Source organism: Eriocheir sinensis, chromosome 57, assembly GCF_024679095.1.
Source record: "Eriocheir sinensis breed Jianghai 21 chromosome 57, ASM2467909v1, whole genome shotgun sequence".
NCBI lineage: Eukaryota > Metazoa > Arthropoda > Malacostraca > Decapoda > Varunidae > Eriocheir > Eriocheir sinensis.
The window spans coordinates 8,236,266-8,263,964 of record NC_066565.1 but is presented as its reverse complement, the minus strand read 5'-3'; the positions used below and the strand labels follow the sequence as shown (position 1 = coordinate 8,263,964).

The 27,699-nt window shown below is 47.3% G+C and overlaps 2 protein-coding genes across 43 annotated transcripts in view; one reads left to right on the top strand and one right to left on the bottom strand.

The window, feature by feature from the left end:
• LOC126984803 (uncharacterized) overlaps window positions 1–25,579 on the top strand; it is an 82,750-nt gene extending 57,171 nt beyond the window's left edge. For 2 of the 11 annotated variants that reach the window (XM_050838937.1, XM_050838936.1), the window contains exon 3: window positions 25,235–25,579. The gene's annotated coding sequence lies outside the window, so the exon portion shown is untranslated. Of the gene's footprint in view, window positions 1–24,936 lie in introns of all 11 variants that reach the window. The other 9 variants (XM_050838929.1, XM_050838930.1, XM_050838932.1 and 6 more) reach the window with 8 other exon arrangements.
• The window catches only part of LOC126984800 (mastermind-like domain-containing protein 1), a 128,101-nt gene that overhangs the window by 93,701 nt on the left and 6,701 nt on the right, over window positions 1–27,699 (bottom strand). For 2 of the 32 annotated variants that reach the window (XR_007737819.1, XR_007737821.1), the window contains exon 4: window positions 27,293–27,420. The exons of 18 other annotated variants lie outside the window; for them this stretch is intronic. Coding sequence is in view for 3 of the 14 variants with exons in the window: in XM_050838920.1 (XP_050694877.1) it covers window positions 25,625–25,877; window positions 26,166–26,272 (360 nt within the window). In the remaining 11 variants the exon portion in view is untranslated. Of the gene's footprint in view, window positions 1–11,179; window positions 12,179–24,092; window positions 25,878–26,165; window positions 26,273–27,292; window positions 27,421–27,699 lie in introns of those variants that run through there. 12 more of the 32 variants (XM_050838925.1, XM_050838909.1, XR_007737817.1 and 9 more) reach the window with 11 other exon arrangements.

The window sequence follows — 27,699 nt, the reverse complement described above, 5'->3', positions numbered from 1 at the left end:
AATTAATTTTTTTCTTGGTAGATGGTGGCTCGTGTAATTGATCTCATGGTAAGTAGGGCTCTACTGTAGTTGCAGCACATTATAAGCGAGTCAGTTATGTACCAAGATCCGCATACACTTGAGATTTTCTGGGGGGCGATTTTTTTGGGGGAACAAGCTTTTCGCTTGGCTGAGGTAACCTTGACAACCTCGAGCGCATATTCGAGAATGAACGGTTGTACACCTGGGTCAGGTTGTACACCTGGGTCAGGTTGTACACCTCGGTCAGGTTGTACACCTGGGTCAGGTTGTACACCTCGGTCAGGTTGTACACCTGGGTCAGGTTGTACACCTGGGTCAGTGTTGTACACCTCGGTCAGGTTGTACACCTGGGTCAGTGTTGTACACCTCGGTCAGGTTGTACACCTGGGTCAGTGTTGTACACCTCGGTCAGGTTGTACACCTGGGTCAGGTTGTACACCTGGGTCAGTGTTGTACACCTGGGTCAGTGTTGTACACCTGGGTCAGTGTTTGAAGAGCGATCTTCACTTCCTTGACGTCACACGCTCACAGTACAAGATTCTGCCGGTGGCTAAAGCAGTGGATTGGCTTGGCCAGGGTGTACTTCTTCATGAGTACTGCGGCACACCCTTTGAATGTTCCCACCATGGCACTTGCTCCATCGAAACCAAGTCCCCTGCACTTGGCCATGTATTAGTATCTGGATGAAGGTAACGCTGTGGATGTTGCATATTGTGATTTTGCTAAAGCATTTCATAAAAAGTTATAACATCAGGGGCAACATTTTAAACTGGATAGCAGCGTTCTTGACAGAGAGAAAACACAGAGTTATAGTAAATGGAGAAGAATCAGACTGGCAAATGTTTACTAGTGGAGTGCCCCAAGGCTCAGTGCTTGGACCACTGTTGTTCATTATGTACATAAATGATCTACCAGATGTAGTACTCAACAGCTTAATTATTTTGTACGCTGACGATACAAAGGTCTTCAGACAAACTGGTAAGAGAGAGGACTGTGTTAGACTGCAGTAAGATCTCTACAGGATGCAACATTGGTCGGGGAAGTGGTTGGTGGAGTTCCACCCTGAAAAGTGCAGTGCTATGAGGCTAGGAACATCAAATGAAGAAAAGATCACATGCAACATGAGGGAGGAGCTAAGGGACATCACAGTGGAAGAGGACCTGGAGTTTGGACTGATTGCGAGCGGAAGTTTACAGAACACCGTGCAAGGAAAATCAATAAGGCTAACGGATTGGTCGGACTGATCCGACGTACATTTGTGACACTGGATGAGTCAGAACTCAAGTTATTGTTTATTGCCTTAGTTCGACCACACCTAGAGTATGCAAACCAAGCCTGGTCCCGAGCAAGAAGATGGACATTGAGGCAGTGGAGGCAGTTCAAAGAAGAGCCACCAAATTGGTACCAACCTTGAAGAACTTGTCATATCCAGAACCACTACAGAAATTAGGCCTCCCAACCCTGTCATACAGACGATCAAGAGGTGATATGATAGAATTGTTCAAGATCATGAATGGAGTGTACGACAGTGACATATGCAGCGGCCTCTTCATGGATCAAAATTATCAAGCTACACGGGGACATAGTAAGAAGATATATAAACAACGTGCCAGGTTAGATATAAGAAAATATTCATTCTGTAATAGAGTGGTGGATATCTGGAACGGCCTCCCTGAAGCAGTAGTGAGTGCACCATCAGTTAAAACCTTTGAAAATAGGTTGGATAAGGCATGGAGATCACAGAGACAAAAACTTGAGCACATGGTAGCCATTGATATTGGGCACGGGTCCAGACAACTCGACCACGGAGACCACCCGAACGGAAACACAGAGACCGGAGACACAGGCTTTGTTAGCCTCTTCCGGAATTCTTCTGTGAGTTTCTGTGACCGTCGGGTTTTTGTTGTTGGTGATAGTCAGGTTCGTTATGTTGACAAGTATTTTTGCTCCAAGGATAAGAACAGGACGAGGGTGTGTTTCCCAGGGGCAGGGGTGGGCCATATATCAGACAGGATAGAGGCGTGTATGGCAAGCGAGGGATCGAACCCCATTGTCTTTCTCAGCTGTGGTGGAAACAGTTTCTCGTGTGCCAAGCGAGGACCTTCTCAGGCGTTTTAGAGAATTGTTAGGCAGGATACGTGACGCTGGTGGGTCGCCAGTAGTGTGTGGCGTCCTGCCAAGGAGGGGCGTTAGCAATGGATGGCTGTCCAGGGTGATAGCAGTGAACAGCAGACTTGCTGAGCACTGCGAGCGCAATGGGTGGCTGTTCGTCGACAATTGGGACCTCTTCTTTGGCAACGACGCCCTCTACGCCCGTGACGGGATACACTTGACGTTCAAGGGTGTTGAGGCTCTCTCAGACTCCCTTGAACGAGCACTTGGTACCCTGAGGGATTTTTTAGTATAGGTGAGGGGGGAAGGAGTAATGGGAGCAATGGGAGGAGTAATGGAAGAGGACATCTAGCTCATAATATAACCAGGCAGCTTAGAAGTAATTATAGGGGAGTAACAGAGGGCGGGCTGAGAATCTTCTATACTAACACCAGGAGCCTCAGAAACAAGATAGACTTACTAAGGGGTGAAGCTTGTTCAGAAAATTTTGACATAATAGCGATCACTGAGACATGGATAGACACTGCCAATAGAAATTTTAGATCAGAATTTGAAATAACAGGTTATCAGATGTTTCACAAAGACAGAAGGGGCAGAAAGGGGGGCGGAGTTGCGCTATATGTTAAAGACTCGCTTAAATGTTTAGTTGACAATTCAGTCAAAACTAACATGGATTCAGAATCAGTTTCGGTGGACGTTTACAAAGGGAAAGAAAAACTAACTCTAGGAGGCCACCCAGCCTTAACAGGCAGGACACGAGTATATTACTACAGGAGATTGGCAGGGCGAGTAGGAGTAGAAATGTCTGCGTAATGAGGGACTATAATTATAGGAATATAGACTGGGAAGACCTAGTGGGTGAACTGGAAGCCGAGGACTTTCTTGAAGTTATACAAGATAATTTCCTTAAGCAGGTAGTTACTGAGCCTACCAGAGGAGATAACATATTAGACTTAGTCCTAACCAATAATGGGAACTTGCTACGTGAGTTGGAGTTGGGCGGAGAGTTAGGAAATAGTGACCACAGAACGATTCGTTTTAGCTTAGACTGGGCGGTAACCTGCGAACCAAACCCAGTGTTAGTGTCAGATTTCAGAAGAGCAAATTACGAGGGGCTTCAAAGACATCTTGAAAGGGCAAACTGGGATAATTTAGGGATTCATGAGGGCAAGAACTGTGGATTGGAGAGCAAGGAGAACCAGGTAGAAATGTCTTACAATAATTTAGTTAGAGTAATAGTAGAGGGGCAAGGACAGCATATACCACAGCGAACACTTAGAAAAGAAAACAATGATCCTAAATGGATGACTCGTGGACTAAAACACGAGATTGGGTTAAAGAAGGGAATTTATCAGAAAATAAAGAATGGGGAAACACATCTCAGGGGCCGGTACGTCGAACTATCTAGATTGGTTAAGAAAAACACCAGGATAGCAAAAAGGAACTATGAGATCAAAGTAGCAAATGAGGCGAAAAGTAATCCTAAGGCTTCTTTCAGATGAATAGAACAAAAACACGGGAGAAAATTGGACCGCTGAAAACAAACACAGGGGAGCTAGTAGAAAATTACGAAAATATGAGCACATTGTTGAACGACTACTTCCTTTCAGTATTCACACAGGAGGATCGAACGACTATACCGGAAAGGGTTCAGGTGTACGAGGGCGGGGATGGCGATAAGTTGAGGGATATAATCATTACCAGGCAAGTAGTTCAGGATGAAATAGATAAGCTTAAGAAGAACAAGTCGCCAGGTCCTAACGGGATATTTCCGAGGGTATTAAAGGAATTAGGTGATGTACTCAGTGACCCACTAACCGACATCTTTAGCCCCTTCGCTCCGGATGTTAAAAAAGCCCGCCTGGCTGATATACGGTGTGCTCGGCCGCGCGCGGCGGGAAACCTGAGCCGGCATGTATCTGCTTGTCGCCTCCGTATATTATGCTGCTGAAAGCCCTCATTACATGTATCCTGTATTTGCAAAGCAGCATACACGACGAGTCAACATATACCTGCTATGCATAATATAAATGCGCCAACGTGAAATAAAGAAAGGGGAGAAAGGGCAAGGGGAAAGAAATAGAAAGAAGATGATTGTGTAGAGCAGGAAGCATGGCGAGATATTATCAGAGAGAGAGAGAGAGAGAGAGAGAGAGAGAGAGAGAGAGAGAGAGAGAGAGAGAGAGAGAGAGAGAGAGAGAGAGAGAGAGAGGTGGGCGAGACGTGAGGGCGTCGGCGCCGCCGTTGCCAGATTATCATACTCGTAGCCTCAGATTTACGGTTTCTGACCCATAACTATTGTTGAAAACACACCAATAATTAACCATTCTAATGATAACTGTATATGAAGGCAATTATTGGGGTCGAGGAGGCAGATTTTTGGGTCGGAAATTGGCAGACAGGAGGCCGAGAACGACAATCTGGCAACGTTGGTCGGCGCCTCGGTGTCTGAGAGAGAGAGAGAGAAAGAGAGAGAGAGAGAGCCAATGAGACTTCCTAATTTTAGAAACAAGGCGGGAAGAAGGCGGTGCATACTGTAGCTCATTTTTTGTGATTGGTGGGAACAAGGATGGTGGGAGGAGCAATAGGATTTCAAGGACAGCATACGCCTTTACTTAGTAACCAACACAAAGCACGGGACAACTCAATAGAAGAAGAAACAGAATAGAAATATGACGCCTACGTAGGCGTCATCGATATGCTGTTAGCTTCATGACGCCTACATAGGCGTCATCGTATTGAAGGGGTTAAGATGTCGGTAAATACTGGCTGTGCCGAGCCTATGGAAAGTAGCTAATGTGACGCCGATTTTCAAAAAGGGGGACAGGTCAGTTGCTTCAAACTATCGCCCAATTAGCTTAACATCGGTTATAGGCAAGATGCTGGAGTCCATAATAGCCAGGAACATTCGGGAGCATTTAGAGAAACGTAGCTTAATTCACGACTTGCAGCATGGGTTCACAAAAGGTAGGTCATGCCTCACCAATCTCTTGTCCTTCTACAATAAAGTATTTGAGGCAGTTGACAGAGATGAAAATTATGATGTAATCTATCTTGATTTTAGTAAAGTGTTTGACAAAGTTCCTCACCAATGACTTGCTTAAATTACAGGCTCACGGAGTAGAGGGTAAAGTTTTGAACTGGGTCAAGGCGTGGCTTAGCAATAGGAAGCAAAGAGTGCAAATCAATGGTAAAAGATCTGACTGGGGATGTGTTATGAGTGGGGTCCCACAAGGTTTGGTATTAGGTCCACTTTTGTTTATTATTTATATCAATGACTTAGATACAGGAATTAGTAATGATCATAGGTGGGCGTTATCGCGATAAGTTATCTCGATACTTTATCACTGATAACAAAGTCGGGTTATCGGCCATCCGCTACTTATTTAAATATATATCGGTATCTTCGTTACTTTTGTAAGCAAACTAGCAATAATCGCTATTTTTTTCCGCCTCAGAAGAAAAAAAAAACGTTGTCTCCCTACTGTGCATGCGTGGCCCGGTGTTGTATGAAAAAACTTCGGAACATGAAATATCTTCGGTGAAGAGATTTCATACTTAGATCATCAAAATTAAAACACTAGGTTATTTTTTATGTTACTCAAAAAAGGAATATATTAAAGAGAAAAATCATTTAACTTTGCCCCAAAAATGATTATTCACTGCCTCAAATTTGATATTCCATATTCGTTTGTGAGCATGCCATGGTATTGAAGGCACCCGGTGTTGTGTTATTTGGTGTCCCATCGTCAAAAGCTGGCGCTTTTGTTTACAAACACTGGTCTCTCGTGAATCATGCATGCTCCGACCAGTAAGTGTAGACCTGTACAGTCTCACAAAGCTTTTTAACACATTAAGAGTTGCTGGAAAGCTGAATTAAACATAGATCACCACCATCCTCACTGTTTCTAGAACGACACTCTGTACATATAAATACAACTCGTACAGATCGAGTGTCGTTCTAGAAACAGCGAGGATGGTGGTAGTGGTACTGTATGTCTGATTCAGCCTTCCAGCAACTCTTAATTACGGTTTAAAGCTTTGTGAGACTGTACAGGTCTACGGTTGCTGGTCTGAGCATGCGCAGTTCACGAGCGACCAGTGTTTGTACACAAAAGCGCCAGCTTTTGACGGTGGAGACGCCAAATAACACAACACCGGTTCAAGCGTTTCTAGTATTACCGTCCATATGTACGTGTCAACGTGTGGTTTTCAGGTTTTGTAAGTTTTCTAAAATACGGATAATGAAAATTTGAATTCATCTATGTTTTTTATTTGAAATATCAATATAGTATCGTACCATCGGACTTATCAGAAGCTAGTATCGAATTGTGGATTTATATCGCCATCGTTACCGCCTATATTTGTGTCTCTATTTAACTAATATCGGTTATCACCGCTAAGGTTTTCATTATCAGTTATCGGTTATCGGGAATAAGGTTTTCGTTATCGTTCCCAGCTATGGTAGTGATGTTAGTAAATTTGCAGATGATACCAAGATTGGTAGAGTAATTGAGTCGGATCAGGACGCTAGTATCCTCCAGGGTGAACTCAACAGATTGTATGACTGGGTGAATAAATGGCAGATGGAGTTCAATGTAGGGAAGTGCAGTATTCTGAGTGTAGGTAGGAAGAACCCCTCACATAACTATTGCTTAAATGACACTCTCATAAGCAGGTCTGGGTAGAGGGATTTAGGGGTCTTAGTGAGCTCTGATCTCCGTCCAAGGGCACAATGCATTCAAGCTAGAAATCGAGCAAATAGGGTACTGGGATTTATTTCAAGGAGCGTAAGCAACAAAAGCCCCGAAGTCTTCCTCAAACTATATTTAGCATTAGTTAGACCTCATCTTGACTGTGCGGTTCAGTTCTGGTCACCTTACTATAGAATGGATATCAAAATGTTAGAATCGGTGCAGAGTAGGATGACTAAGATGATTCAGGGGTTGAGAAGCTTGCCATACAAGGAAGACTCAAACAGTTAAACTTGCATTCTCTAGAAAGGCGAAGGTATGGAGACATGATCGAGGTTTATAAATGGATGAAGGGCTTTAATAAGGGAGACATTCATAAGGTTTTGTTGGTAAGAGAACCGAGTAGGACACGAAGTAATGGGTTTAAACTGAATAAATTCAGATTCAACAGGGACACAGGCAAAATTGGTTTACAAACAGGGTGCTGGATGAGTGGAATAGGCTTAGCAGTCACGTGGTGAGTGCCAATACAATTGTCACATTCAAAAATAGACTAGATAAATTCATGGACAGCGATATTAGGTGGGGTTAGATACACGGGACCTTAGGGTCAAAGGAGCTGCCTCTACAGAATGGACATCAACTTGCTAGAATCAGTTCAGAGGAGGATGACCAAGATGATTCAGGGGCTGAGGAACCTCCCATATCAAAATAGGCTGAAACATCTAAACTTACATTCACTAGAGAGCCGAAGAGTGCGGGGAGATCTGATAGAAGTATTCAAATGGGTCAAGGGTTACAACAAAGGCGATATAAGTAAAGTACTGAGAATTACCCAGCAGGATAGAACACAAAGGAAGAACAAACAACAGCAGACCTGCTGGTCCTTTCGAGGTTGTTTGTGACAAGCTACACTAACTATCTAATCAAAGGTGGAAGATGAAGGACAGCAAAGGCGAAGGCTCCTCCCCACCCCCCCATCCCTCCAGCCAAAGCTGGCAGGAAAGGAAAAAGAACCATGCAGCATGGAAAAACTGCATGGAATTTATGTAGGAAAGAGGAAAGAACTACCATTACTGCTACCACTAACCGGGCAATAAAAGCGGACAAGGACACCAGTATTCGAAAGAACTTAACGTTATTACGACAATGAGTAATATCTTAGTTGCTGGTTGGATTCAAAACACTTGTCTAATCTATTCTTGAAGGCCGTAACTGTTGTACTATCAACGACATCACAAGGTAGAGAGTTCCAAACATTAACAACTCGATTGAAGAAGAAGTGTTTAGCTTCGTGCGACGAGAATCTTTTACCACTTATCTTCAAATTGTGATTTCTTCTTGTTCTATTTGATCGATCAATTGTAAAGTAATCTTCCGCATTAATATCACTGAATCCTTTGAACATTTTAAACACTTCTATTAGATCGCCGCATTCTTCGCTTTTGATAGGCTGAATAAATTTACTTCTTTAAGCCTTTGTTCATATGACAAATTTCTCAACCTAGGAATCATCTTTGTTACTCTTCGCTGGACCCGCTCCAACTTTTCTATGTTTTTTCTGTAGTAGGGAGACCAAAACTGTACACAGTACTCTAGACGGGTCGAACCAACGAATTATACAGTTTTAATATTACTTTTTCCGATTTATTATTAAAGACTCGTCCGATGAAGCCAACCAATTTGTTTGCAGTTTTAACTACCTCTGAACAATGCTGACCGGGTTTTAAATCGCTTGATATAGTGATTCCAAGATCCTTTTCTTTACTTACTGCAGAAAGTTGTTGGCCATTCATTACGCATCAACGCAATTGTTATTTTTTCCGATGTGCAACACTTTACATTTCTCAACGTTAAATTTCATTTGCCATTGATTGGCCCAACGCAAGTCGATCTATATCTGATTGTAAAGCTTCTTCACGAGTATCGCAGTTACTTTACTAGCAATTTTGTGTCATCAGCAAATTTTGATACTTTGCAAATGAGCCCATCATCGATATCATTAACATAAATTAAGAAGAGCATGGGGCCAAGCACTGATCCTTGAGGTACGCCGCTTTTGACATCGAGCCAGTTAGATGTAACACCGGTTAGAACTACTCTCTGTTTCCGCTCAGAGAGCCAGTCAAGCCAATTGTGAATGTTACCCGAGATACCGTGCGCCAGTAGTTTGCTGAGCAATCGTTGGTGGGGGACCTTATCAAATGCCTTTTGAAAATCCAGATATATGATATCTACTGATCTGCTTTCATCGAACACCTCAAAAATATAGTGAAAAAATCAAGTGTTAGTCAAACACGAACGTTTACTACGGAAGCCATGTTGCAATTATTTATTATATTATTTTCTTCAAGAATTTCACCATATTGTCGCGAATGATAGTCTCCATTAACTTACAAACAATAGATGTCAGGCTAATTGGTCGATAGTTTCCTGGATGAGACTTGTCCCCTTTTGAAAATTGGTGTGACATTTGCAAGTTTCCAATCCGACGGAACTTTTCCAGCTGTTAAAGATTTATTGAATATGATGGAGAGCGGTTTACAAATTTGATGTTTGATTTCTTTTAAGACCCTAGGGGTAATTTTGTCTGGACCAGGAGCTTTGCTTACTTTAATCTTTTCAATTGTCGCGAAATGTCACTTTCACGATGAGCACGCCACTTAACATCTTTTCGGTCCTTCTAACCTCCGGCGGTTGAGGTGATAAACAATCTTCCGGTAAATACGGATGCTAAAAATTTTTTTAGGATTGTAGCCTTTTCATTTTCATCGTTCGTGTGGTTACCATTTTCATTTGCAAGCGGTCCGATACCACAAGTGAGTGACTTTTTATTATTTACATAGCTGAAAAATTCTTTAGGATTAGATTTACTTGTTTCCGTTATATATTCTTCATGATTTTTCTTGCTTCGTTTTATTAATTTCTTGGTTTCAGGCGAATTCTGTCCAACTCTAGTTTGTCAGCCTCGCTCTGAGATGATATGTACCTACTGTATAATGCTGCTTTTTTAGAGATAGGCTATTTTGAATTTCGTTATTCCACCATTTGGGTTTCTTCTTAGAAGCTGAACGTCTGTTACGATAGGGTACGCATATGCTTATGGCATTGTTCAATATTGTGGTGAAGGCCCCCCAAGATTTATCAATATCTGTTTCCGCCGTGATTTCAGTCCAGTCAGAATTATTTAGAATTGATCGGAGTCTTACGAAATTCGCTCTCTGATAATCAGGCACCTTTTCTTTACTAGGAGTTACTTTACTTTCTTTCATATTGATGCTGAATGTGATTGTTCGGTGATCGCTAGAACTAAAAACTGGACCAACATTTACTTCGTTAACTAGATCAGCTGTCGTTGAAAAGAAGTAATGGATTTAAATTAGAAAAGTATAGATTTAGGAGATATAGGCAAGCATTGGTTTAGTAATAGGGTGGTGGGGGAATGGAATAGACTCAGCAATCACATAGTTAGTGCAGGGACGATAGCTTGTTTTATGAGTAGACTGGATAGGGTAAAGATTTGTATTAGGTCCGTGCCAGTATCTCATAATCTACTTTAAGAAACCTCAGTATCTCTTCATATATCTTTTCTACAAACCTTCAACAGTCATGGAAATGCTTTGAAAATCCAATTCAAGGACTTTTTTTTTACTCTTGAAAATAGGGGATAATGTTTACGGAAGCGCGTCGCCTCCTGGTGCTGGGCATGACGCTCCAGCCGCAGCCGTAAAATAGCTCGCAGAGGGTTTAGGGTCGGGGAGCATATTTAAACTACTCCAACCAAACTTTAGGACCTACTAACGGGGGGGCTGCGCCCCCCTCGACCCCCCCCACATGTATATGTGACTTATTTCAGCGAGGAGGTATTTATCGCAACACCGGCTGCACCGTCGCCAGAGGAGGCGACGCGTTTCCGTAAACATTATCCCCTATTTTCAAGAGTAAAAAAAAAGTCCTTGAATTGGATTTTCAAAGCGTTTCCATGACTGTTGAATGTTTGTAGAAAAGATATATGAAGAGATAGTGAGGTTTCATAAGGTAGGTAATGAGATACTGGCACCGACCTAATATGAATCTTTACCGTAGACTGGATAGCTACATGGACGAGGACGACAGGTGGCAGTGAGGTGTGGGTGCAGTAGGGTGACGGGGTACTGGATGCGTGCCTAGTACCGCCGGTATAACGAGGATCAAGCCTCTACCTGTAACCCCTGTAACTACACCTCACCCATCGTGAGTAGTGGGGGGGATTCTGGAGCTGCCCTGTGTAGGCCACCCGGCCTCTTGCAGTTTCCCTATGTTCTTATGTTCTTATGAGTGGAGGGCGGCCTGTCTTGTGCAGGACAGCTTACCTACTTCTGCTGCATGAGAAGGTTAAGACTTCCCGGCGGCGGTGGTGGAGGTGTTGTCCTGGCAGTGTTGGGGCTGAGGGTGTCGCTGGCCAGCAGGTCCCCAGCGCTGGCCCGTGGGTGTGGAGCCTTCGTCGTCTTCTTCTTCTGGGGTGTTTTAGGGGGCTGGTTGGGCAGGGCCAGAAGGGATGCGGCGTGTGCTCTCTTGCTCTTGCTCTTGCTGTACAGGTGACCCGTTGGAGAGTCAGGCCTTCGCATCGACACAACCTGTAAAAATAAAACAAAACAAGCAGTATCCATTACACATCTTCCAATTCCCTATTCCTTGCACACCACATCTTTTCCAGAAAACTCTTCATGGCTTCTATAATTCCATCATTTGCTTCATCACTCAGTCCCAGCAGCAGCAGCATCCATTCCCTCTCTGTCCTTGCAATCCTCCCATTCACATCCCAGCCCATCTCACTCAGTGCCACCCTCATCATCTCCGTCCTTTCTCTCCGGTACCTCCCACACACCAGTATCACATGCACGACAGTTTCATCCACACCCCTGTCACACATCTGACACACTTTGCTGCGGGACTCAGACCACCTGTAATTTCTTGCATTCACATTCATACACTGCGCTCGAGCTTGGAAGAGATCACCACCCAGGCTTCCATCATACCAGCTGACACACTGCGGGGCTTCCTTTTCCCTGTACCACTCCAAAGTAGTCTTTCGCTCCATCGCATGCTTCCACCTCCTCAGACCGTCACCTTTCACTGCACTGTCTATCTCTTTCTTCCACTTTCTCACATTCCATTCTAGACCCTCACTATTTCTGTCAGTCACCTCCCATTCAAAGAAACGCCTCCCTTCCTCTCTGCTCACCCACCTGACTCGCATACCACTGTCACCAACCATTCTCATGCAGTTCTTAATCCATTTGCTCTCATGCACACTCCACAAGTAAACCTTCCGTGCCAGCCTCGCGTCATCCATTCGTTCCAGTCTGACTTTGTATCTAAGGGTAGCCTTCCTAAATCTTTCCCTAAGGTGCTCCACCCCATATATCACCCCTCAAAGCTTCCACCGCCGCATACCTTGGTGCATTCAAAGCTAACCTGTCACCTGGCAGCGTTGCCAACTGGAACTTTATAATTCCGCTACACACACGAGCCTCAAACACGCTACATTGGACCACAAACGATACAACTTGTAAATATATTTCCACATCAGACGAAATAATGTTATCTGCTGGTTACTGTATAGCCAGGTACCCAAGGCAACACGAATCTGGCAGTGCAGTGCATTATACGGGTATAAGGGTACGTAAGGTTGGGGGGGTCGTCATTTCCTGCGTACAATCAGGGTTGCCAATTTTGGTACGAACGTACCAGATTTGGTACTTTTTGTCTTAAAAGTACGTTTGGTACGACTTTAGGTATATTTGGTACTAAATTGTCTCTGAGCTTTTAGGGCCTTTTTGACACATTTTCCATCTGATATATCCGGCATTAATAATGCTTGTGGTTCCTATTCGAATCAAGTACGTGGAGCAGTGACATAAAGCATTCACCTAGACTCCTAGAGCACTCTTCTGATATTTGCAAAAGAGATTTAGAGCAGTTTCAAGTGAGGACACTCAATTTCTATGTAGCTCTCTCAAAGCAGATGCTGAAACGTTTCCTGTCCTCTAATTTGCTTCATAACTTACAACTGCTTGAAGCACTCGATCCATCTAATGTGCAGCAATGAAAACCAAAGTCCCTAATACCCTTGACAATCAAATTTTCAAACATAATTAAAGAGAGTGCCAATGAAGACCAAACTTATGGTGAACCTGATTACTTTGCCTCACTCATCTGCTGCTGCAGAATCTTTTTTCCCTAGTTACCAACATTAAGACAAAGAACCGATCACGACTGCAGACAGAAACTCTAAATGGACTGATTCGTAGCAAATGCATGCTTCAAGATAAGAGTCGCAAAACCTGGGAACCCTCCCAGGAGATTATTACTAAAATGAGTTGCAAGTGGACACCACCAACAGAGGCACTGGGAGACGATGATTTGCAGCTCTAGTCAAAGGTAAGAAACCCTGTTCCACTGCTATTTTAGATGCTGGGTGCAAGGGGGGAGGGGTCCTCCCTCTTGGGAATCGTGTGTTTAGAATTTTTCGGCTCGTGTTTTTTTATTAATATTGTTGTGCTGGAAGCCTCCCCCGGCGACCATAGGCCTCTAGAAGGCTCCCGCAGAAACGAGCAAAGGGGCGGGGAGCAAGGCGAGCCGTCCGGGCCAGGCGCCAGGCGGGAAGTGTTGCCAACTCGCATATATTTTTGCTACATGTTCTTGTATGATCTGAAATATACTGTAATATTCAAGACTGTACTGTTCTGGATATATATAGGAGAAGAGGGCGAGAGAGGGCCAGTCCCAGTCATAGTAAGCTAGTGGTAAGTGAAGAGTCAGAGTGAAGTGTACTACTAAGGAAGAATAATAAACTACAGAAGCTGTGCGAAGTGTTTACATTTCTCCCTCCCACGGAGTCTCCTGACGGCGACACGGAACCCAAGTAACACGTCCGGCATAACACTGGTGTCAGGAGTGTAGGCATTTGTTTTTCGCCATGGAGACTCGTTCCCAAGCTGCCCAGAGGGACATGTTGACTGAACTTTTGGAAGCCTTGAGACTACAGGGGGAGAAACAAGAAAGAGCACTCCAAGAACTCAAGGAACAACAAGAAAAAGCACACCAAGAACTCAAAGAACAACAAGAAAGAGCACAGCAACAACAAGAAGGAACACTCCAAGAACTCAAAGAACAACAAGAAAGAGCACAGCAACAACAAGAAAGAGCACAGCAACAACAAGAAGGAACACTCCAAGAACTCAAAGAACAGTTAGAAGATCGCTTTACGGGATTACAGCTACAGCTAAAAGCAGTACAAGATGGAAGTGAATCAGTGCGAAGAGAAATGACTGATGTGACCACGAACTTAGGACAACGCCTGATAGAAGTGGAGAAAGAACACACAAATCTTCAACAAGAAATGGAGGTGGTACGGGAGACGACACACAAAGAAATACTAGAAGTAAGTGACAGAGTGAAGGCCCTTGAAGACTGCTTGGCTGGAAACGGACAGCCAGTGCCTGCAGGGGCTAGTTGTACCCAAGATGCTTCTCCTACGCAAGTCCGGGGTAGTTTGAGCCCTGTTTCGCCTGAGTTTATCCCCGCAAGAAGTTCCGCCAGCCCCATGGGTCTGCTGGGTTCGCCTGTTAGAAAGAAGCCTCAGGAGTTTGATGGCAAGGTCTCCTGGGAGGCTTACCGCGCTCAGTTTGAGCTGTTGGCAGCTCGGAACGGATGGGATGACCAAGAGTGCGCGGTACAGCTGGCCACTAGCCTCAAAGGGGCGGCGCTGGAGGTCCTTGCTCAGCTCGACAATGCGACAAAGGGCAGCTACAGCGGGCTGGCACAGGCGCTGGAGCAACGATATGGGACCAAGCACCAGAACGAGCTCTTCAGGGTTAGGTTCAGAACCCGCAACAGGAGGCGCGGCGAGTCTCTTCAGGAACTCGCTCAGGACCTTGAGAGCATGGCGCACAAGGCATACCCAGGTGCCACCCCTGCCCTGCTGACGGTTTTGCTGCGTGATCAATTCATCGATGCCCTGGACAGCCCTCAGCTGAAGATACAAGTGAACCAAGCTAAGCCAACATCAATGCAGGAAGCTCTGGCACGTGCCATGGAGTTTGAGTCCTTTGTTAGGTCTAGCTTGTCAAGCTTCAGGGACGACTCGACTTCTGGCTTTAGGGCACGAAAGGGCGCCGTCAGCGACACAGACAGGTTCCAAGGAACGTGCTGGTACTGCGAGAAGGTTGGGCACAAGGAGAACGAATGCTATAAGAGGAAGAAGGAATATGAAGGTGGCGCTAAGAAGAAGCCCAGAGAAGGACCCAAGTGCTGGACCTGTGGAGAAAAGGGGCACTGGAAGAATGAGTGTCGGAAAAATGTGCCCCCAACGAGGGACCACCACTCGGGAAACTAAGAAGGACTGGTTCACGGGGGCAACGACCAGTCTGTCCTGTACATGCCCCGAAGATATCAACGTGCAAGAGAACCACCATAACGAGCTGCCAAGTGGAGGGCAAGGTTGACGGAGTGTTGTGGCCTGTGGTCGTCGACACAGGCTCGGAACGCACATTGGTGCGGCCTGACGTGGTGAGTCATCGTCGGCTTCCTAAGACGCCGCATCGACTGTGCGGAGTCACAGGACACTACGCAGAGCTCAGAGGCCCAGTGGACGTGAAGTTTGAGCTCGGAGGAAAGGAAGAGTTCCTCTCTGTGTACGTGGCCGACATGGATGACCCCTGCATCCTAGGTATGGATTATCTTGTCTCCCACAGGTGCGAGCTGGATTTCCGCGCTAAGCAGCTGACTGTAGGAGGAAGGAGGGTGCCACTGACGACTGTGAACAAGGAAGACCTGCCAGTGACGGTCAAGCGCACCACCATTATTCCTCCGAGGTCGGAGATGCTGTTACCCTGTCAAATTATGGGTGCCCCCCCGGCTAACCTGTGTGTGGTAGAGAGTGGAAGTCGATGCCCGGTAGAAAACGGGGTGATTGTAGGCAGTACTTTGGTAGACCCTGCTGCAGCGGAAGTGCCTGTCGTCGTGGCCAATGTCTCCTTCAGCCCAAAGAAAATAAAACAAGGGACCATGGTGGGGTTGTGCCAAGAGATCGACCAGAAACCAAGAACCTGTGTCTGCAGGAGAACCCTGACGAAGCCCCAGGAGGAGCTGCCTGACTACCTGCGCGACCTGTTTGACAGGAGCTCCAAGTGTCTAGAGGAGCCCCAAGTGGAACAGCTCAGGGAGCTTCTCGTGAGGAATGCAGATGTGTTTTCCACAGGAGACCTGGACTTGGGGTGTACGGACCTGGTAGAGCACCACATCGACACAGGTAGCCACCGCCCAGTGAAGCAAGCTCCTCGAAGGATGGCACCAGCCCGTCGCAAGGAGATGGATGAGGTGATGGATGATCTCCGGCAACAGGGGTTAATCGAGCGGTCCAGCAGCCCGTGGGCGTCTGCTGTAGTGCTCGTCAGGAAAAAGGACGGTTCCCTCAGGTGCTGCGTGGACTACCGAGCCCTCAACGATCTCACCATCAAGGATTCATACCCACTCCCACGGATCGACGACACGCTCGACGCTTTGGTGGGCTCCAAGTGGTTTTCAACACTGGATATGAAGTCTGGGTATCACCAAGTCAAAATGGCGGAACAGGACAAAGAGAAAACAGCCTTCTCCTACGGTCAAGGCCTGTGGCAGTTTAAGGTCATGCCCTTTGGCCTGTGCAACGCGCCGGCCACGTTCGAGCGGCTGATGGAGAGAGTGCTGGAAGGACTTCACTGGAAGACGGCACTCATCTACCTCGACGACGTGATTGTCTTTGGCCAGACCTTCGAGCAGGAGATGGAAAGGTTATCAGAGGCTTTCGCCCGGTTTAGAGCTGCACACCTTAAGCTCAGCCCGAAGAAATGCTGTCTGTTCCAAAAGGAGGTCCAATACTTGGGACACATCGTGAGCGAGGCTGGAGTACGCACTGATCCTGAGAAGGTGGCTGCGGTAAGGGACTGGCCGACACCCACCAACGTGAAGGAGCTGCGGAGCTTCCTCGGGTTGTGCTCATACTACCGCAGGTTTGTGAAAGGCTTCGCTACGATTGCTGCACCACTGCACCTCCTGACGAAGAAGGGGCGCAAGTTTGAGTGGACAACGGAAACTCAGGTTGCCTTTGAGAAGCTCAAGGAGGCCCTCATCAGCTCGCCCGTACTCACCTACCCAGACCCCTCTAAGCCTTTTATACTGGATTGTGATGCCAGTGATGAGGGGATTGGTGGAGTGCTGTCCCAGGCATGTGCCGACATGGAACGGGTTGTGGCCTACTTCAGCAAGCTCACCCCAGCCGAGAAAAACTATTGCGTGACCCGGAAAGAACTCCTGGCAGTAGTCAAGAGCCTTGACTTTTTCCATGCATACCTGTACGGTGCAACGTTCACCATCCGCACGGATCACGCTGCATTGCGGTGGCTGAAGTCACTGAAAAACCCTGAGGGCCAGCTTGCTCGCTGGATAGGTAAACTAGAGCAACATCACTACACTATTGTGCATCGATCTGGGCTAACACACGGTAACGCGGACAGCTTGAGCCGGCGCCCCTGCCTACCTGAGTGTCAACATTGCCTCCAGAGGGAAAGCGTCCAGAATATGTGCCGCCGCACTACAGTGGAACAGACAGCGGAGGTGCCATGGGAAGACTTGGGAAAACTGCAGCGGGAGGACCGAGATCTGAGACCAATTATGGAGTGGCTGAGTCAATCGTCAACGCGACCTGGGTGGGAAGTAATCTCGAGAGAAAGCCCTACCACCAAGAATTACTGGACTCAGTGGGACACTCTTCGAATAGACGACGGGGTGTTGCAGCGACGCTGGGTCTCTCATGATGGTCTTGACCACTACTGGTCCACGGTGCTACCTGTGAAGTCCCGGGAAGGCGTCTTGAAAGAAATGCACGACAGCATCACCAGCGGACACCTTGGGGTAAAGAAGATACTGAGTCGCCTGCGCCAAAGGTTCTATTGTGTTGGCATGAGGAAGGACGTGGAAGAATGGTGTCACGCGTGTGAGGTGTGCTGTGCAAAGAAGGGCCCCAAGAAGCGTCACCGTGCCCCATTGCAACTCTACCAGGTTGGAGCCCCCATGGAACGGGTGGCAGTGGATATAGCAGGAGCCTTGCCTCTGACGACGAACGGAAATAGGTACATCTGCGTCACAATGGATTACTTCACCAAGTGGCCGGAAGCCTACGCCATCCCTGACCAGGAAGCCACTACCATCGCCAAGGTTTTGGTGGAGGAGTTCTTCTGTCGTTTCGGTGTGCCTAACGAGCTCCATTCCGACCAGGGAAGGAATTTTGAGTCAACAGTCCTTGCTGAGTGCTGCAAGCTTCTGGGTATCAAGAAGACCCGGACCACCCCTCTGCACCCACAGTCAGATGGAATGGTGGAGAGGTTTAATTGGACGTTGGGCCAGGAGTTGGCCAAGCAGTGCAACAATGATCAGTCTTCACGGGATCAGAAGCTGCCTGCGCTCCTCATGGCCTACAGGTCTGCCGCCCACGAGACTACGGGGTATTCACCGGCAAAGCTGATGTTTGGACGTGAGCTGCGATTGCCGGTGGACCTACTGACAGGAAGGCCTCCTGGGGAAAGCCTTCCAAGGACGCCTCAGTTTTGCCCGTCAACTAGAGGAACGGCTGGAAGAGGTGCACCATCAAGTCCGAGGTGCCTTGAAGTTCTCCGGGGAGGCCATGAAGCGCGGTTACAATATGAGGGCAAGCCACGTTGACTTCAAGGAAGGAGACCGAGTCTGGCTTTACAACCCGCAGAGGAAGAAAGGACAGTCTCCGAAGTTACAGAGCCCCTGGGAAGGCCCTTACACTGTGCTAGAACGCCTCTCCGACGTGACTTACCGAATCCGGAGAACGGAAAAGACCAAGCCGAAAGTTGTCCACGTCAACCGCCTATGGAGGTACCACGGTCCGGGAAACTACACCTGGAACAACTACAGACACCCAGCAGCCGACGAAAACGCAAGGGACGTCCAGGACCGAGAGGAGGTCGACGACGACGTAGGCCTCCTGGCCCTTTCAGCCGAGGGAGATAACCTCCCGGCTTCGGCAAATGTTCCAGGGACACCCCAAGAAGCGGACGACGACGAGGCGCACCAGAAGACAGACACGCAGGAGGCAACGAACAGAAGACAGAGACAACGCAGGCGTCCACAGCGATACGACGATTATTATGTTTTTGATTAATTCTCTTATGTTTGTACATAGTTAAGTGTGTGATCGGGACGATCACAATTAAGAGGGGGGGATAGTGTTGTGCTGGAAGCCTCCCCCGGCGACCATAGGCCTCTAGAAGGCTCCCGCAGAAACGAGCAAAGGGGCGGGGAGCAAGGCGAGCCAGGCGCCAGGCGGGAAGTGTTGCCAACTCGCATATATTTTTGCTACATGTTCTTGTATGATCTGAAATATACTGTAATATTCTAGACTGTACTGTTCTGGATATATATAGGAGAAGAGGGCGAGAGAGGGCCAGTCCCAGTCATAGTAAGCTAGTGGTAAGTGAAGAGTCAGAGTGAAGTGTACTACTAAGGAAGAATAATAAACTACAGAAGCTGTGCGAAGTGTTTACATTTCTCCCTCCCACGGAGTCTCCTGACGGCGACACGGAACCCAAGTAACACGTCCGGCATAACAATATTTTTCGATTCAAAGTCCCTTTGTACTGACCTTAATTGTTTCTACTCATGCATTTGACGTAAATATAATATTTGAAGGTGTGTGTGTGTGTGTGTGTGTGTGTGTGTGTGTGCAGCAAATCTCTCTCTCTCTCTCTCTCTCTCTCTCTCTCTCTCTCTCTCTCTCTCTCTCTCTCTGTGTGTCTATATATATATATATATATATATATAAATATATATAGATATATATATATATATATATATATATATATATATATATATATAATCTTGTTCACTTTCGTTTGGGTACGTTTTGTCCGGATTTGGTACGTTTTGTTGGCCCGATTTAGTACGATCAGCTAAATCGGATTGGCAACCCTGCGTACAATACACACACATGTTTTGGCAGCACAATGCCTTACACGGGTGTGTGTCATAGGTAAGGTTGGGGCGGAATTATGGGCAAGACAGACGGCCCCTGACCACAGGAAGGCACCATGACGGCAACACACCTGCCCTGACGGCCCCATGCACACGCCTGCCCTGGCAGCCCCACACCTGCCCTGATGGCCCCACACCTGCCCTGACGGCCCCAATCCTGCCCTGATGGCCCCACACCTGCCCTGACGATCACACACCTGCCCTGATGGCCCCACACTTAATTGCCCTGATGGCCCCACACCTGCCCTGATGGCCCCACACTTCCCCTGATGGCCCCACACCTGCCCTGACAGTCACACACCTGCCATGACCGCCCAACACCTGCCCTGACAGTCACACACCTGCCGTGACGGCCCCACACCTGCCTGGACAGTCCCACACCTGCCATGATGGCCCCACACCTGCCCTGACGGCCCCAATCCTGCCCTGATGGCCCCACGCCTGCCCTGATGGCCCCACACTTGCCCTGATGGCCCCACACCTGCCCTGACGATCACACACCTGCCCTGATGGCCCCACACTTCCCCTGATGGCCCCACACTTCCCCTGATGGCCCCACACCTGCCCTGACGGCCCCACACCTGCCCTGACGGCCCCACACCTGCCCTGACGATTGCACACTTGCCCTGACGATCGTATACTTGCCCTGACGATTGTATACTTGCCCTGATGGCCCCACACCTGCCCTGACGATCTCACACCTGCCGTGATGGCCCCACACCTAGCTGCCCTGACGATCGCACACTTGCCCTGACGGCCCAACACCTGCCCTGATGGCCCCACACCTGCCCTGATGCCCCCACACCTGCGCTGACGATCGCACACCTGCCATGACCGCCCAACACGTACCTGCCCTGACAGTCCCACACCTGCCATGACGGCCCCACACCTGCCTGGACAGTCCCACACCTGCCATGACGGCCCTACACGGCCACACCTGCCCTCACGATCGCACACTTGCCCTGACGGCCCAACACCTGCCCTGACAGTTCCACACCTGCCGTGACGGCCCAACACCTGCCCTGACAGTCCCACACCTGCCGTGACGGCCCAACACCTGCCCTGACAGTCCCACACCTGCCATGACGGCCCCACACCTGCCCTGACTGTCCCACACCTGCCATGACGGCCCAACACCTGCCCTGACAGTCCCACACCTGCCATGATGGCCCCACACCTGCCCTGACTGTCCCACACCTGCCATGACGGCCCAATACCTGCCCTGACAGTCCCACACCTGCCATGACGGCCCCACACCTGCCATGACAGTCCCACACCTGCCGTGACGGCCCAACACCTGCCCTGACAGTCCCACACCTGCCGTGACGGCCCAACACCTGGCCTGACAGTCCCACGCCTGCCCTGACAGTCCCACACCTGCCATGATGGCCCAACACCTGCCCTGACAGTCCCACACCTGCCATGATGGCCCCACACCTGCCATGACAGTCCCACACCTGCCATGATCGCTCACCACCTGCCATGATGGCCCAACACCTGCTCTAACAGTCCCACACCAGCAATGATGGCCCCACACCTGCCATGACAATCGCGCGCACCTGCCCTGACAACCTCGATCACACCTGCCCTGACAGTCCCACACCTGCCATGACGGCCCATACCTGCCCTGACGATCCCACACTTGCCGTGACTGACAGCCCCACACCTGCCTTGACAGCCCCACACCTGCCTTGACAGTCCCACACCTGCCTTGACAGCCCCACACCTTCCGTGATGTACGGCCCCACACCTGCCTTGACAACCCCACACCTGCATTGATGTATGGCCCCACATCTGCCCTCACAATCCAACACCTGCCATGACGGCCCCACACCTGCCGTGACGATCCAACACCTCCCATGATGGGCCCACACCTACCGTGACGACCCCAAACCTGCACTGGTGACACAACACCAGCCCTGACACACCCACACTTGCCTTGATGAGACCACACCTGCCCTGACAGCCCCAAACCTGCTCTGACAATCCCACACCTGCCCTGACATCGTCACACCTGCTTTGAAAGCCCCACACCTGCCCTGACGATCCAACACCTTCCATGATGGCCCCACACCTACCCTGACGACCCCAAACCTGCACTGATGACACCACACCTGCCCTGACAGCCCCACACCTGGCCTGACAATCCCACACCAGCCCTGACATCCTCACACCTGCCCTGAAAGCCCCACACCTGCCATGACAGCCCCACACCTGTCCTGACAATAATCCTTGATGGGCCCACACCTGCCCTGCCAACCCTACACCTGCTCTGATGACCCCACACCTGTACTGATGACCCCACATATCATTGCCCTATTTCGTGACAATCTATCGTCTGGTGCAGTGGTTCCCAATCTGGGGGGCATGCCTCCTTGGGGGGCGTGAGCTAGGTAAAGAGAGGGCGTGATTCCATCTGCCAAAAATTGCAGTTTTGCAAGAAATAAACACACACACACACACACATAAAGGAGTAACAAATGATGTGGGGCGCGAGGATTTCTTATAAATCAATAGGGGGCATCATGTAAAAAGTTTGGGAGCCACTGGTCTAGTGTCTTTATTTCCTTGGCATTGGCTTATGTGTCTCTATTCAGGGGAAGGGACAGTTAGTTCACGTATTATTTCCCCATTTCGTAACATAATCTATCACCTTGCATCCATTTCTTTCCCAGTAGTTCTTTGTATTTTTCCAGCAGTTTATCATTTTCTTTTCTGTTCCTGTCCAAGAGATTTTGCCATAATTCAGAGGAAGGAGGAAGCACGCTGGTCTGTTGTGTTTCATCTCGTAATGTCCTTTTCGTAATTTCCAGCAGCAGCTTCCAATTATGTTTTCACTTTGTGTCACTTTGTATCTTCCAGAGGTTTGCGATTATGCTGTTACTTACTGTCTGGAAATGCTGCCTTCGTTGTGAGGATGGAAGAAGTAGCTATATATTATCCTCTGTATTAGTATAGCTACACACTATTATTCCATGATGTAATCTATTGCAATGTATCTTTTTGTACTTTCCAGCAGCCTGCAATCATGCCTTTCCTTCCTGTATTAATTGTGAGGATGGAAGAAGTAGCTACATATCATCCTCTGTATATACTATTAGAAGTAGCTACACTATTATCCCATATTGTAATCTATTGCAATGTATCTTTTTGTACTTTCCAGCAGCCTGCAATCATGCCCTTCCTTCCTGTATTAATTGTGAGGATGGAAGAAGTAGCTACATATCATCCTCAGTATGTACTATTAGAGGCAGGTACATACTTTCCATACTGTAATCTATCGTAATGTATTGTATTGTATTTTCCAGCAGCCTGCAATCATGCCCTTCCTTCCTGTCTTGATCTTCCAACACTCAGTTCTAAGCACACAAGCACATGTTATCTTATTCCACCCCTTTGTTCTTCCTCCCTTCCTCAGTATCTAACCTTTCCTTGTTGGTTTCCATGAATAAGTTTTTTTCCTTTTTGAGTATGTCTTCCTAATGTAACTATTGGTCTATGTTTTTGTTTGTTTGTTCTAGTCCACACACACACACACACACACACACACACACACACACACACATATGCATACAGACACACACCAGACTTGGTTTGGGAATTCTATTTTCTCATCAGCTTCCTGTCTATCCCCTGTCTGCCTGTAGCACCAGTAGGCCCTCTTGGACGGCCCCAGCCCATTAGCGGTCTTAGCCAGGTCTTTCTCTGCCTCTGTGGTGGATAGTGGAGTGTTTCCCATGTGGTATTGGTGTGCTGGATATCCCTTCACTGGTAGCCTGGTCACATACACTCCCAGGTCTTTCTCTGGCTCTGTGGTGGATAGTGGAGTGTTTCCCATGTGGTATTGGTATGCTGGATATCCCTTCACTGGTAGCCTGGTCACATACACTCCCAGGTCTTTCTCTGCCTCTGTGGTGGATAGTGGAGTGTTTCCCATGTGGTATTGGTGTGCTGGATATCCCTTCACTGGTAGCCTGGTAACATACACTCCCAGTTCTTTCTCTGCCTCTGTGGTGGATAGTGGAGTGTTTCCCATGTGGTATTGGTGTGCTGGATATCCCCTCCCAAGGTGCAGGACTTAACATTTTTCATCATTGCATTGTAGCAGCCACTTTTTGTTCCACTCCCATAGCTTTTTGATGTCTTCTTGTAGGAAATCCACAGTCAAGGGGTTAAAAATAGGCCTTTCTGACAAACTATTGCAATTTTTATAACACTTATTTCCCTTATAAGATTACATTACGTCGTTTGTCTGGTGGAGAACAGTTTTGATTCTTCGCAGAGACAAACAAAGGGAAACAATTCAAAGTGTTTTTATTCCTCTTAATAATGAACAAATACTTGACTTCTGGGCTGCCAACAGAGTAATGGATTGTTTCATCTTTAGGGCGAACAAAGAAATTAGCGCCTGAATGTTCAAACGCTGTATTAGCCTTCGTCAAGAACACTGTGGCTGACTTGTCTTTGCTGGTTTGTTAATGTGTTGACTTCACTCTGAAAATCCAGGACTTCTAGCTAACAACTCCATCTCAAAATTAGAAGCAAAGTCACACCAGCCACAGAGCTTGATACTACTACCATGCTTGAAAAACCCGGCGTACATGACTAAACGATATATGTACGTACCTCCTTGAGACGACAAGTAATATATGGAGCCGAAAAGAACCTCCTCGTAACTGACTCTACGTAACCATTTATCCCGAGCCTGTGTTGTCGTTCCGAGTCGGAAGAACTTAAAATATATTGTCATTACGAACTCTCTCTTTCATAACACAAGTCCTACAGCAATACTTCCTCTCCACAACACAAGTCCTACAGCAATACTTCCTCTCCACAACACAAGTCCTACAGCAATACTTCCTCTCCACAACACAAGTCCTACAGCAATACTTCCTCTCCACAACACAAGTCCTACAACAATACAAGGATCGTAATGTTACGTCTACGTAAAGACGAGAAATAAGCAAACAGTGAGTGCTGGGATGACGTAACCTTGCCTCAACGTACAGAGATCAAAGTGTGAATTGAGGTTACTTATACAAACATCTCGTAAGTAAGGTTGACAAATTATATTCCATCAGTTTAAATGACATAATCTTCCCTATACATACAGATCAAGGTAACATATGAAATGAAATGAGGTTACTTATACAAACATACCAGTGAATTGTGGTTACTTAGACAAACATACCAGTGAACTGAGGTTACTTATACAAACATACCAGTGAATTGAGGTTACTTATACAAACATACCAGTGAATTGAGGTTACTTATACAAACATACCAGTGAATTGAGGTTACTTATACAAACATACCAGTGAATTGAGGTTACTTATACAAACATACCAGTGAATTGAGGTTACTTATACAAACACCTCGCAGGTTAAGGTTGACATAACTTATATATCGTTAGTTTAAGAGACATAATCTTGCCTATACGTACAGAGATCAAAATAACATATCTCGAGGGTAGGGTTCACGTAACTTGTATTTCATTAGTTTAAGGTTACGTATACTTACAATAACGTTGTAAAGAGGGAAAGAATAAAGGAAAGAAAGAAGGTGTGTTGAAAGGTCATCTTATCGCCTACAAACACCTAGAGACAAACATTGGGGTGAGGGAGGGAGGGAAGGGTAGCACACACACACACACACACACACACACACACACACACACACACACACACAAATGAAATTATAAACACCAACCCACATACCCCAATCAAACACCTCCACACTAAACATCCTTTTTCGACCGTCCATGTTGAGAGAGGAGGAGGAGGCGGAGGAGGAGGAGGAGACGAGAGTAGACGTGGAGCCGCCAGCGATGGAGTTGGCGGCTGTTCCTCCGTCCTTCCCTTCGGCGGCTGCGGCGGGTGACTTCTTGGCCGCTGCCGCCGCCTTGTCCATCTTCTCCTTCCGGTGGATTTGGTACTCAGCGATGAGCCGGCAGGTTAGAATGAAGAACACCTGGGGGGAGGGAGGGGAGGTTAAGTTAAGGTAGGCTAGGGAAGGGGAGGATAGGTTAAATTAGGAGAGGTTAGGTAAGGCTAGGTGAGGTTAAGGGAGGTTATAAAAGGTTAATGGAGGTCAGGAAAGGTTAGGTAAGGTTAGGTTAGGGGAGATTAAGTTAGGTTAGGGGAGGTCATGTAGTTTTATCTTTTAGAGTTCAAGGGCAATAAAACAAAAAAGGCATAAAAAACACTAGGTCCTGCCCCTGAACAGAGAGAAGGAAAAATGACAACGGGGCATAATTACCAGTGAGGGGGCGAGTCTCTCAAACTTGTCGCCCACCATCCAGTGATTGTACCTGGCGAACAGCATCATGAGGGCCAGGACCAGGTTGGCAAACTGCTTCACACGCTCTGAAAGACACAGAAACTGCTCAGCAAGGACTGTAGGCGGGCATCCTCAACACTTCCCCTCACATCAACTCTTTCCAAAGGCCAAGAAAAGGTATCAATTGCATTCTAATGACATGAGGTAATCCAGCTTTCCAGGCACAGCAACAGATCAAAAATAGACAAACTATGTAGAGGAAGCATTAGTTTGAGAAGGCTATAAGAAAATCCAGCTTTCCAGACAGACAACAGATCAAAAATAGACAAACTATGTAGAGGAAGCATTAGTTTGAGAAGGCTATAAGAAAATCCAGCTTTCCAGACAGAGCAACAGATCAAAAATAGACAAACTATGTAGAGGAAGCATTAGTTTGAGAAGGCTATAAGAAAATCCAGCTTTCCAGACAGAGCAACAGATCAAAAATAGACAAACTATGTAGACATCTTTTCCCAAATTTCAAAATGGCGCACCTTCACCCTGCCTCGGAGTCCCCGCCTGGGGGGGGACCACTCTATATACTATGATCAATAGTTTTAAGCCTGTAAAGAATAACCATTGTATAAAATGGAAATAAAGTTTCTGATTCTGATTCCTCTCCCTTCCCTTCCCTTCCGCTCCTTTATCTTTCTCTCCCTTCCCTTCCCTTTCATTCCATTCCCTTCCCTTTCCTTCCTTGACCTTCCATTCCCTTCTCCTCTCTTCCCTTTCCTTTCCTCTCTCTTCCCTTCCCTTTCTTTCTCTTCTCTTCTTCTAATCAAAAATAGATTAGATAAATTCATGGACAGCGATATTAGGTGGGGTTAGATACACGGGAGCTTAGGTTCAAAGGAGCTGCCTTGTACAGGCCTACCGGCCTCTTGCAGACTCCTACGTTCTTATGTTCTTATGTTCTTCCCTTCCTTGACCTTCCCTTCTCTTCCCTTCCCTTCCTTGACCTTCCCTTCCCTTCCTTGACCTTCCCTTCTCTTCCCTTCCTTAACCTTCCCTTCTCTTCCCTTCCCTTTCTCAACCTTCTCTTCCTTCTGTTCCCTTCCCTCACTCACCTCATCACTGGTTGGTCAAGTTATACACAAGCTCGGAGGAGTGGAAGATGCACTGGTGAGGAGGCTGGAAGACCACGAGGGGCGGCGCCAGGCTCACCATTAGACTGGGGAGGTACACGTGGGTTGCTCTGCGGAGAAAGTGAACACCAGGTTACCTATTCAATTTGTTTTTCCAGAAGAGAGAGAGAGAGAGAGAGAGAGAGAGAGAGTGTCACCTGTCCTCAGAGGCTGACCTCATACTCTCATCAGAAGAAATTTTGGGGCCGTTAAGATGGTTGAAGAAAGAGAACTATCACTACAAGCTACAGAAACCCAGAGATAGAGACAGACAGAGACCAAATGAGAAGTAGACATAAAACAGCCATTATCAAGACACCTCTCCACCACAAATTGACCTCTCTCTTGGC